Below are 12,238 nucleotides of genomic sequence, written 5' to 3' on the forward strand. Positions count from 1 at the left end.
GTCTGGTATGGGGGGCGGGAGGGGGGTGTTGGGGGCGGGGGGTATGGGAGGGCTGGTATGGGGGGTGTTGGGGGCGGGGGGGTATCGGGGGTCTGGTATGGGGGGGCGGTAGGGGGGGTGTTGGGGGCGGGGGGTATCGGAGGGCTGGTATGGGGGGTGTTGGGGGCGGGGGGTATCGGGGGTCTGGTATGGGGGGGCGTAGGGGGGGTTGGGGGCGGGGGTATCGGAGGGCTGGTATGGGGGGGCGGGTTAGGGGGGGGTGTTGGGGGCGGGATCGGGAGTCTGGTAGGGGGGGGCGGGTTAGGGGGTGTTGGGGGCGGGGGGTATCGGAGGGCTGGTATGGGGGGTGTTGGGGGTTGGGGGGGTTATCGGGGTCTGGTATGGGGGGGCGTGAGGGGGTGTGGGGGGCGGGGGGTATGGAGGGCTGGTATGGGGGGGTGTTGGGGGCAGGGGGTATCGGGGTCTGTTATGGGGGGGAGGTAGGGGGGTGTTGGGGGCGGGGGTATCGGAGGCTAGTATCGGGCGGTAGGCGGTAGGGGGGGTGTTGGGGGCGGGATCAGGAGTCTGGTATGGGGGGGCGGTAGGGGGTGTTGGGGGCGGGGGGTATGGGAGGGCTGGTATGGGGGGGTGTTGGGGGCAGGGGGTATCGGGGGTCTGGTATGGGGGGGCGGTAGGGGGGTGTTGGGGGCGGGGGGTATCGGAGGGCTGGTATGGGGGGGCGGTAGGGGGGTGTTGGGGGCGGGGGGTATCGGAGGGCTGGTATGGGGGGTGTTGGGGGCAGGGGGTATCGGGGGTCTGGTATGGGGGGGCGGGGTAGGGGGTGTTGGTGGGCGGGGGGTATCGGAGGCTGGTATGGGGGGGCGGTAGGGGGGTGTTGGGGGCGGGGGGTATCGGAGGGCTGGTATGGGGGGGGGGATGGGGGTCTGGTATGGGGGGGCGGTAGGGGGTGTTGGGGGCGGGGGTATGGGGGGGTATGGGGGTGTTGGGGCGGGGGTTATCGGGGGTCTGGTATGGGGGGGCGGTAGGGGGGTTGTGGGGGGGGGTATGGGAGGGCTGGTAGGGGGTGTGGTGGGGGGGGGTTATAGGGGGTATGGTATGGGGGGCGGTAGGGGGGGTTGGGGGCGGGGGGTATCGGAGGGCTGGTATGGGGGGCGGGAGGGGGTTTGGTATGGGGGGGCGGTAGGGGGTGTTGGGGGCGGGGGGTAGGGAGGGCTGGTATGGGGGGTTGGGGGCGGGGGTATCGGGGGTTGGTATGGGGGGCGGTAGGGGGGTGTTGGGGGCGGGGGGTATGGGAGGGCTAGTATGGGGGGGTGTTGGGGGCGGGGGGTATCGGAGGGCTGGGATCGGGGGGCGGGATCGGGGGTGTTGGGGGCGGGGGTATCGGAGGGCTGGGATCGGGGGGGCGGTAGGGGGGTGTTGGGGGCGGGGGTATCGGAGGGCTGGTATCGGGGGGCGGTAGGGGGGTGTTGGGGGAGGGGGTATCGGGGGTTCTGGTATGGGGGGGCGGTTAGGGGGGTGGTTGGGGCGGGGGTATCGGAGGATGGTATGGGGGGGTGTTGGGGGCGGGGGGTATCGGAGGGCTGGGATCGGGGGGGCGGTAGGGGGGTGTTGGGGGCGGGGGTATCGGAGGGCTGGGATCGGGGGGGCGGGATCGGGGGTGTTGGGGGCGGGGCTGGGCTGGCGCTGAGGCCCTGCCCGGGGTCCAGGGCCCGGATGGGAGCCGGGAAGCGGCTGACCGGGACCCGCCGGAACCGCCCTAGAGCCGCCACCCCATAGGCGCCGCCGGGGGGCGGGGCCCCACTGACAGGGCGCGGGCGGGGCTGGCGCAGCTCTGCTGCCCTGGGGCTGGGGTAAGGCCGGGGCCGCCCCCGGGGTGCGGGCGGGGTGCGGGCGGCCCAGCTCCGCGGCCTGCGGGGGGGCGGGGGGCGTGCGGCAGAGACACCCCATCTCGGGGGGCAGGCGGGAGAGGGACCCCTGCAGAAGTGTGGGGCGATCACTGGGGCACGTCAGGCCCTTTTTGTGCGGCCCTTGCGGGGTCCCCCTCGCACCGAGGTGCCCCCTCGGGCCTACTCGCCCTCCCTGGGTCCCTTCTCGCGGATGCTGTTGTCGGGTTGGCCTGGATTCGGTGTCCTGCAGCCTGGCACGGCTCAGGAGGGAGCCCGCAGCATCTGGGCTCAGGGCGGGGGCTGGGGGGGGCCCTGGCAGCAGAGCGGAAGCTTTGATCCTCTCCATCTCTTGGCCAAAGGAAATGACAGCCTTGCATTTCCCCCCAGCCCCTTCCAGCTGAGGATCTCCAAGCACCCGACAGGCCTTGACGAATGAAGCCTCGTTCGGCCCCCCCAAGGCAGGTGAGTCGCCGTAATTTTCAGGGAAACTGAAGCACAAGGCTAATCCGACGCCACACAGCGAGTGAGGGAAAGAACTGTGAACGTGGCCCAGACAACTGGCTGGCACAATGGTCCGTAGGAGGCTATGCATGTTTGATAAATATGCCTATCCTAAGCTCTAGTGTAGCAATATTGTGCTCTGTTAAAGGGCTGTGTTCCACCCCAGAAGTGGCTGCATTTCCGTGGTGGACAGAGTGGTCCCTGTGCTTTCTCACAAGGGTGTTGTGAGGCTTAGTAATTGTTAAAGACATTACTGAGTGTGCAACGCCCACAGAGTGTATAAAACGCATTGAGGAGTAAGGGAATCCTCCGATGAGCAGGTCCTGTACACGTGCAGTGTATTGTTGTTTGTGAGCCTGGTGAGATCTGAAGTGAGAAAGATGTTCCTGATGGCAGGTGCTGCAGAAGATAAGGCTTCATGCTAACAGCAAGGCAATTCTGTGGAGGCCTGACCTATACGAGTGGCAAGGCTGGGAGATCAGAGAGTTGCAAGGAAGGTGCAGTTGGCTGGAGTGAGTTGACAGAGGGTTTCTCAAGGAAGGAGAGTGGTTTTTAACAAGACCTTAAAACGAATGGGGTGTTCAAGGTGATGGTTCTCCAGACCAAATCTCCAGGGTACCATATATGGTCTCATGCACATACTCCTTAACAGGTTTAATAAGGTTAACTCCTTAACATAACCCTTTTGGACTGACTCTGCTCAGAAGTTTATCTAGGTTAATATCAATGACTTTGCTTTTTGTTTTCTTTGCTAAATGTTTATTTTGTTGCCAACAGGCTAACCTGTCTGTGTATTGCAGGGCACAGTTCCTGAATCCCAAGTCAAACCTGTGGCAGATAAGACACTGAAGCTGAAGACACTTGTAAGTAACCAGATCCCAAGATACAGTGATGCTCTCAAACCCCTCTTCCAAACCCCTGAATTTAGGACCGTAGTGACGGTAGCAAAATGGGCTGGCATTACAGAGCCGAGGAAAAGGTTGCAGAGGTAGAAATGCTAAAAGGCATTGGGCATCATGTCCTTAATGGACGTGAGGATGGTATCTATATTCCAATTGATGGAGAATCCTCAAGGACAATTCGTGGACATGTATGTGGTCGCCATATGGAAGTGTACACCATCTCCTGTTCAGTAGGCTGGTTCTGGAGTCCTTGTGCCCCAGTTAAAGTCCTGATAAATATCGTCTAACTGCAGAGAACAGGAGAATATATGGGGCGCCATGTGGCTTAAAGGTGCATTATTAAGCAGACACCTTCCCATTCTCCCACAAAGTGACATTGTAGAGTACATCAGTGACAACCTGCTGGGGTTCCCAGGGCTGTGAGCCATTGTGTGACTCTCTCAGCCTCAGCAAGTGAGAACTTTGCTGCTGCTAAGCTGTGTGACAGCTCCCCGACATGCCAGCTTATCTGTCTCACCAGCAAACTTTCCAGGACTCTGCCAGTCCAAACCTTCCCTAGCGGGTAGCAACCAGTAAACCCCAGTTCTCGAGTTCCTCAGAGAGTTCCTCTATCTGCAGTGCTTAGCCCCTCTGATTGTAGCACCCACAAAATTTTACGGCGTTCGCTGCTCCTTCAATCAGACAATACCCAGCACTTTTTTAGCGTACCTGGGACTAGCGCTCTGTTTCAGTCGAAGCACTGAGCTGGTTTATAATAAAAGCAAAGTGAGTTTATTAATAAAAGGAGATGGTGTCACTTAAACCTAAGTATAAGGAAGGACAGAAAGGGTTACAAACCAACAAAAGTAAAACTACGCTTTTAAATCTAAAATTCAATTTAACAAACTAGCATCTCTTGTTCAGAGCAGTTTTTCTCACCAGAGTCTTCCAGCATGGCTGACTGTTTTTTAGCCAGGACCTTTCACAGAGGCAGGGCTCAGGAACTGGGGTACACTGATTGCTAGCTGCTAGGGAAGGTGCGGACTGGCAGAGTTCTGGAGAGTTTGCTAGCAAGGCAGACAAGCTGGTGTGTCGGGGAGCTGACACACAGAGTAGCAACAGCAAAGCTCTCACTTGCCAAGGCTGAGAGGGGAAATACACGTGTTGATGGCTCCTGAAATAAACATCTCTGTACAATGCAGTTGTACAATTCAGTCTTGGGGGACCAGGAGGGGAGGATCATCTCCTAGCTGGATCTCCTGCAGGACAGCAGACCATCCTGGTGCTGCAGCAGTACTAGCCCTCTGGGATCTACATGCAGGACTATTTGCTCTCCTGCAGGGTGACAGGCCATTAAATTACTGCAGCCACTTCATCCCAGAGGTGCCCGGTCACTTCCAAACCTAGGTCTCCTGCCTGGCACTGATCACTCCATTAGGTAGAGACAGGTTTAAGCGTTAGACAAAATTCAAAGATGATGATTTGCAGATGAGGCTGGTCCATCTTCCTTGTCACTGTGGTTTACGTGGGTAAATATATATTTTAGAAGCTTTACTCGCTACGGAGCACTCAGGGCCTCGGTGGACTGGGTGGTGGCGGTGGCCCTGTGATATGCTGGACGTCAGGCTAGATGTTCAACAGAGTTGTCTAGCCAGGCTTTCTGGTGCTGTAGACAGAGATACATTTTTTAAATAAGACTACATGGAAAAGAGCTATTTGGATGAAAATCTTCCCACCCCACCATAAGTGAATCCCCTCCCGTCTCTTCCATCGATCCTTACACTCCCATTCAGTCCACCCCCACAGGGGACACTGTGTGCGCGGGAAGCCAGGGGGTGACCCTTCATTGAAAATGCTCTGCTATTTAACCTGGAGCCCTGGTAGTTCAGGCTTCTGAAGGTATGTCTGCACTGCAAAAACAAAGACCCAGCAAGTCCGGTCCCACTATAGGGAGGAAGGAAGAACCACGGGCCTTGTTTTGTTTTCCAGGATGCCTGCAGTGTTCGGCGCACCATAGCCCTACCACAATGAGAGATCCCTAGTCACTAGAATGCAGTCACCCCTGTTGTTGCCATGTGCTGAGTTCTCAGCAGCGAATCTTGAGCTTTCTTTCTCAATGCGTTGCAGGTCCATCTGTTCTTAACTCTGGTGATTCTGTCTGCTTGTACTGTGCTCTACATCCTGCTCTGCCCGCAGCTGTGTTGGCTCAGCTATCAGCGGCTGGAGGAACATAAACGTCCCTTGGTGACGGTGTCTGGAGCCCTCAGCTTCGAGGGATACAGTCGTGTTCCTGATGGAAAGGTGGGTTAAAGTTCTAGCTGCAAATGGACTCTCCCAAGATGTTGAGAGTATGAGGTAATGGTTAGCGCACGAGACTGGAAGTTGGGACTCCTGGTTTCCATTCGCAGAGTCACTGTGTGCCCTTGGGCAAGTCACTTCACTCAGCATTGCCTCAGTTTCTCCATCACTAATGAAGATGATAATGTACATACTTCCCACGAGAGTTGAGGCTTATTGATTAAAGTTTGCACAGTGTTTGAGGCTCCTAAGGTGTGAAAGATGCCTCAGCAGTGCAAAGTGTTAGCCGTGGGGCTACTGTGGCCTTCTGCTGGTGTAACAAAGCCCCTTGGCTCACTCACATCATCCGGAGGCTGTTGAGTCTCTGCTATCCATGTCCCGGACCAGGCTCAAAGCAAAGCACATCTGACATCTGGAGTAATCAAAAACACTACCCTGTGATGGGGGCCTAAGTTAGAGCATGCTGCTTTCAGACTCCAGGGAGGCACCAGAGGATAGTTAAAGGGAGTCAGGAGAAACCAGTTCTAGGTGATGTTTTAAAGCTCATTCCGGTAACATGGCTCTGGCCCCTGTGTAGATTCAGCTTGAGAGCGTCACCACCCTGTGCTAGCAATAGGGAGTTCCAGGGAGGGTGGCTCAGCAGCACCATGGAGAAAGTGGTGGAAGGGGGCCCTGGAGGGAGGGCAGTTCTGAATTGGATTCATAGACAGACAGGAAGCCAGTGCAGGTGATGAAAAGGTGATATGGTCTTGCTGCCTGGAATGAAAACATACTGCTATCTCCTCCCCTTGCAAGCCCTGGGTCTTTCCTGTCCCTCTCCATTGCTAACGGTGCGTCTTGCTGCAGCCGTTGGTCAGAGCTCAGTGCCGCCAGTGTGCCGTGGTATCCAGCTCGGGTCAGATGCTGGGCTCGCGGCTGGGGAAGGAGATTGACCAAATGGAGTGCGTCCTGCGCATGAACCAGGCCCCCACCCACGGCTACGAAGAGGACGTGGGGGCGAAGAGCACCATCAGGGTCGTCTCGCACACCAGCATCCCTTTGCTTCTGAGGAACCAATCATACTTCTTCAAGCAGTCCCGGGAGACCATCTACATCGTCTGGGGGCCTATGAGAATGATGAGCCGGGAGAAGGTGGGGTTGACCTATAGGACTCTCCAGGAGGTGAAGGAGATGTATCCCAGCCTGCAGATGTACACGCTAACCGAGAGGATGATGGCTTACTGTGACGAGGTCTTCCAGGATGAGACAGGGAAGAACAGGTGAGTAGGCTCCTTGCTTGCTTCCTCCCTCCCTGCCTGTAATGTCCCAGGGCCTCCCCGCCTCAGGCACCTCCTGGGTGTAGGGTGTAGCGCTTTCCACCCTGAGGTCTATTGTAACTGGATGCTTCCGGTAAATCAATCAGCAGTGAAATAGTTAACAGTGTTGCCATTTTTAGGGTGGGATTTTCGAAAGCACCTATAGGACTTTGGAACACAAATCCCAATAGGATCTGTGCTCTTAAGTCACTTAGCAAGTTTTCCACTCTCTAATTGTAAATGTTGGGCTTCAGAGTTACCAACCCATTGACATGAGTGGGACAGTTTACTCCCCTCCCACAAATGCTGTTTGCCCCTCAGTGGTGAGTGGACTTGCAAGGTATCTTAGGAGTGTCAGTGCGCTGCACACGAATGGACTTAAGCAAGCAGTCACTGTGTAAACTGCAATAGGCTATTTGTGCATGTTAAAAGTTATGGAGTCACCTTCGTCCCAGGAAGAGCTGTAGCATAAGAATTCATTGCTATATAACAGTATGTAACACGTCAGTTACATCATGCATTTATGGGCAGTCAGCACTTCAGTTCAAATCCTGGGCAGGTCAGCAGTGACCAGCAGTCATTTGTCCTCTGCTTGGTAGATGAGTGGAGAGTTCCATTTCGTTCCTGGTGGCCGGGCGTCCACAGCACACAAATCTCCATGGCCTTTGGCATTGATAGTCCCCCTGGTCAGCAGATGGGCCAAGAACTGACTGACTGGGCCGTGGAGACTGAACTCCCCTCTGACTCATTGAGGGGGTGCCATCGGGCCAGGGATGAGGCCTTTGGAGGAGCAGCCTGAGAATACTCGCCCCGCTTCTGCCTGTCCCACACCCTGTGTGGATAAACAGGGAGCGTCCGTCTCCAGAGCTGTCAGTGAAGCTTTGTTCACCAGCCCGACACTCACTTCAAGGGGCACGGCATGCCAGGAGACTGGAGTGGGAGGGGGTGGAAAGAGAGAGCTTTCAAACACACGTGCATCCTGTATTGCTGGCATTTCCTCCCCCTCCCCGGTAGCCAAAGAGCCCATCTTCCTCCCTACCCCGTTTTTCTTGTGCTGCTCTTCTGTTTGCTCTTCCCATCCTCATACAGAAACTGCTCCAAAGTCCCTAATCACACCCAGTAGATGTCCTAGTGTGCCCCCCTCAGCCAGGGCAGGATGTGCCTTACTGTCCGCTCTTGATCTAGGAGATGAGTGCAGGTTTTCCTTCCACAGTTTGTGTCCGTTTCTCTCTCTGCCATGCTGGTTATGGCAGCCTGTCCCCTCCAACTCTGTTGCTGTGTGATTTGTAGGATGAAGTCTGGCTCCTTCCTGAGCACTGGTTGGTTCACCATGATCCTGGCGATGGAGCTGTGTGAACAGATCTTTGTCTTCGGCATGGTCAGTGATAGCTACTGCAGGTACGGCCGTGGGAAGAGGGCGGGAGACTTCATATGGCTTTTGCCACAAAGCATGTCTGTTCATCAGCTAACTCAACACAAGGCAGCACAACCATTCCACATGCAATACAATGCATCTTCCATACAAACTCTGTCCCCAGAGACTTAGCCAAGTTCAGTAACAAACCGCATAGGGAGGGGTGTATTAGAAGGCACAGAAAATATATGAAGTGGACAGATACAGGGAGGCTGCTCCAAGCAGAAGGAGTTGCAGAGGAGAAGGTCCTTGTGCCAACAGTGGTGAGATCAGAGAAGGAAGGGGACAGAACAGAGAGAACTGGAGTCTGAGCTGGGGGAAAGTTCACAAGGTGTTTTTATAAGCAAGGAGGCAGTTTGAAACAGGACCCCTGAAAGGAACAGGGGGCTGGGGGCCCTAGCTGTGGAGGTGACATGGCTCTGCTCTGTGTGTGACGCCCACACCTGCTGGAGTCTGCGGAGCTGAGTTGCAGTAAGATGATGGAAGGAGCGTGTGGTGGACTGGAGGCCCAGGGCAATGAAGGGGAGGATGAGGATTTCAGCAGGGGCGGGTCTATCTGTCTGACACAGGAGGAAGTTCTTCATTCATTCAGCTCCCCCATCCCCATCTCATGGGGCAGGATGGGTTCTTTTGGTAGATTTGCTTGTGCTTTGTCCAGCTTAGTGCGGAGGTTTGGGGGGTGGGTATTACACACTGAACTCCTAGCAGGGGGGTTGATGGCTGGGGCTCGTGCTCTGTGCCCCCAGCCGTATGGCCCAGAGATCCCTGACGCTGAATGGACATCTCTGGGGTTATTAGGCTGGTGGCTCTCTTGTGTTGACTCCATCCCTGCTCTGGAAGCAGGAGTCTGCCATCTTGGCCAGTGCCCCGCTGCACTACCTCTTGTCTGCTCTGGTTGGCAGGGAGAAGAACCATCCCAGAATGCCTTACCACTACTTCGAAAAGGGCAAGCTGGATGAGTGCAGGATGTACCTCGCCCATGAGAGAGCCCCCCGGGGTGGCCACCGCTTCATCACTGAGAAGACTGTCTTCTCCCACTGGGCAAAGAGAAAGAACATTGTCTTCCATCACCCCTCATGGGCAGGCAGGTAGGGGCGTCTGGCCCATGTGCTGCTCCTGGGGAGAAATGTTTCACTCTGTTGGTATGATAGGCTGTAGCCCGATGGGAATCCTGCAGCGTGGCATGGGGTGCTGTCTGGAGGAGTTGCACGGGGGGGGGGGGGTCAGTGCATGAAAAGGAGCTGCACAAACACAGACTTGATGAGAGGCAGAGCATCCTGGGAGGTGTGGTGCATTGGAAGGGCTCCCTTAATGAAGCTGCTCTAATCAGCATGTTGAATGGAGCAATAAAAGCACATCTCGGATCTAACACATGCCCACCCTCTGCAGGGTCCCTGCCACTTGTGCTGGAGCATTGATCTGCAGGTCATAGTGTCTCTGTGGGTCTGATCTTAGGTCTTGCACAATCCTTCCCAGGCACTCAGCTGGAAGGAGGCAGAGAAAACCATGGGGATCATTCAGAGCACTCAAGGTCTCAGCCCCTCCCTTGCTGCAAGCAATCCCTGATGTCTCTGCAGCCTCCTCTCCCCCAGCATTCCCAGCTCTGACCCTAGGACTGTCTCTGGAAAGTTTTTTTTAATCTTTGAACCATAATGAAAATTTAATCCAGTATTAAACATTTCCATACTTTATGTTCCAGCGGGCTGCAGATCTTAGAAAAGTGGAATCGCTCCGAGGTTTAAGCCAGGGCCTCTTGGGGTGAAACTCCTCGTCTCCTTCCACTTAAACCCTCAAGAGGAGGATTAGGTGGGTGACCAGAGAGAAGATGGATAGTCTTGTAGTCAAGGCACTAGACTGAGACTCAGGGGACTTGGACTCAAATCCAAGCTCTGCCACAGTTCCCTGTGTGACCTTGGACAAGTTACCTAGGACCTGACCTGTTGACATCAATGGAAAGACTCCCATTACTCCAATGGGCTAAGGCCCTTAATCTCTCTGTCTCAGTTCCCAGTCTTCTGCTTGTACGTTGTATTTGTTCCTCTCCTTTGTCTGTCTTGTTCGTTTTGATTGTAAGCTCCTTGGGGCAGAGATTGGCTCTTACAAGCACAGTGCCCTTATCTCAGCTGGAGCCTGTAGGCATTACAGTTATCCCAATAGTACTACTTCCTGTTGGTTGTGGAGCCATGCACAGGCCTCGGGCTGGTGAATTGCTCCCACACAGAGCAAAGTGGCAGGAAATGTGGGGACTCTAAACCCAGGACCCCCAAAGAGCAAGAGGAGTGGAATGTTCCAAAAGCATCTCTTGCTGTGACTTGGCCGAATGGAGGTGAGACACCTGTCCTCCAGTGGGCATACTGTGCTGGATGTGCAGTGCAGGGAAAAGAGATCCCCTGTCGCCAACCGGCCTACCATTCAGTGAGGCGCAGACATAAGAACAGCCTTACTGGATCAGACCAAAGGTCCATCTAGCCTGGTATCCTGTCTTCCAGCAATGGCCAATGCCAGGTGCTCCAGAGGGAATGAACAGAACAGGTCATCATCAAGTGATCCATCCTGGCAGCCGTGTTTGTGCTGAGGTGTTGCCGTTCAGCAAGGAAAAGGACACTGCCTCCTGGGCTAGCAGTCCATAGCGTCTGTCCAAATACCTTGTCTTGTTGTGTCTGTCCCAGCGTGGGGAATTTTGACCTACCTGGGGCACCTGACTGTGGGCTCCACTCCCACGCATCACACCTTTCCAAGTAGTGTGCATCTGCCCTGCAGCTCCTGTTACCCTGCACTACAGGCCCTGCATTCCAGACATGCCAGGATGTGTTCTGGACGCTGCACTGACCTCAGTAAAGGTGACAGCTTTTTGCCAGAAAAATGGGGTCAGTTCTGGTTCAAGATCCTGAATGATGCACCTTACATTGCTATAGCACTTTTAACTGTGAAGGATCCCAAAGTGCTTTTGCAAAGTCTGAATAGCTACAGGAGCCACCTCATCGCCTTCTGGAAATGCAGCTACTTCTGGAGTGGAACACTTAACTGTTCAACAGCACACTCCACCACCCTAGGACAGTGGTTTTCAACCTGGGGTCCGCAGACCATGTCTAAGGGATCTGCAAAAGATAGTCATTATCATAGAAGAGAGGTTCTCAACCTGTGTACCCCGGATCCCTGGGGGTCTGCAGACTGTGTCTAAGATTTCCAAAGGGGTCTGCACCTCCATTCAAAATTTTGTTGGGGTCTGCAAATGAAAAATGGTTGAAAAAGATGCTGTATCTAATTTAAATGGTAGGGGGAGTCTAGTTTTACATTGTCTTGAAATACAGTGTGCACACATACATAATTATAGTTGCAGCTATTTAAAATCCTTGTTAGAGGGTTTAAACTTTGACCGCTATGAACGAAGTTTTGGAGATGGCCTGTAATGTTCCTGTCACTTGGGCCACACAGCAGTTAGTGGCAGCCCATGTGGAAGGCCCATCTTTGTGCAACACGCTGTGCTGTGACTGTTTGAAATCGCATCTTAGAAGAATTGGTTTGGAAAAGACTCTTAGTATAAGCTGTTTCTTGAACTGGAGCAGAGTGTGGTTGCTTTGGGGTTCAGGCTGGATGACATAACTTCTGTCAGCAGCTCCACCATGTCAGGAAGAAACATTTCCTTCCAGTGTTCTGGCATGTACTCTTTGAGTTCGTGTGCTGCCTTTGTTACCAAGTGCCCTTGGATTGATACCAAAGCAAACCTACTTAATTAAACTATTTTTAATTCTGTGATCATTCATTGTTTGTGCAAAATGGGTGAATTTATCCAGCTGGACTCAATCCTGGAGTCCTTGCTCAGACAAAGCTCTTATAGCCATCCTTCCAGACCATTCTTAATTGCTGTAAATTCTGTTCTCCAGGATTCAAGGCATGGGCATGGGGTAAGAGCCATGTTCCTTTGCACATGCTGCTCTCACTATTTCTACTCAGCTGTCAACT

The 12,238-nt window shown here is 54.5% G+C and overlaps 1 protein-coding gene across 4 annotated transcripts; it reads left to right on the forward strand.

The window, feature by feature from the left end:
- Window positions 1-1,669: 1,669 nt before the first annotated feature.
- Window positions 1,670-12,031, forward strand: LOC119844351 (alpha-N-acetyl-neuraminyl-2,3-beta-galactosyl-1,3-N-acetyl-galactosaminide alpha-2,6-sialyltransferase). Of its 4 annotated transcripts, none has more exons than XM_043498949.1 (8): window positions 1,670-1,850; window positions 2,244-2,348; window positions 3,188-3,250; window positions 5,396-5,569; window positions 6,413-6,825; window positions 8,152-8,259; window positions 9,178-9,363; window positions 9,975-12,031. In XM_043498949.1, exons 2-8 carry the CDS (start codon window positions 2,319-2,321, stop codon window positions 10,015-10,017), a joined length of 1,017 nt encoding a protein of 338 aa, XP_043354884.1. In that variant the 5' UTR covers window positions 1,670-1,850; window positions 2,244-2,318; the 3' UTR covers window positions 10,018-12,031. The 4 variants fall into 4 exon arrangements, with proteins under 4 accessions (XP_043354884.1, XP_038230964.1, XP_043354883.1 ...); XM_038375036.2 differs by having other exon boundaries at window positions 2,274-2,348; XM_043498948.1 differs by lacking the exon at window positions 1,670-1,850 and having other exon boundaries at window positions 2,049-2,348.
- The last annotated feature ends 207 nt before the right edge of the window (window positions 12,032-12,238 follow it).

This window comes from Dermochelys coriacea, chromosome 16 (genome assembly GCF_009764565.3).
Source record: "Dermochelys coriacea isolate rDerCor1 chromosome 16, rDerCor1.pri.v4, whole genome shotgun sequence".
NCBI lineage: Eukaryota > Metazoa > Chordata > Testudines > Dermochelyidae > Dermochelys > Dermochelys coriacea.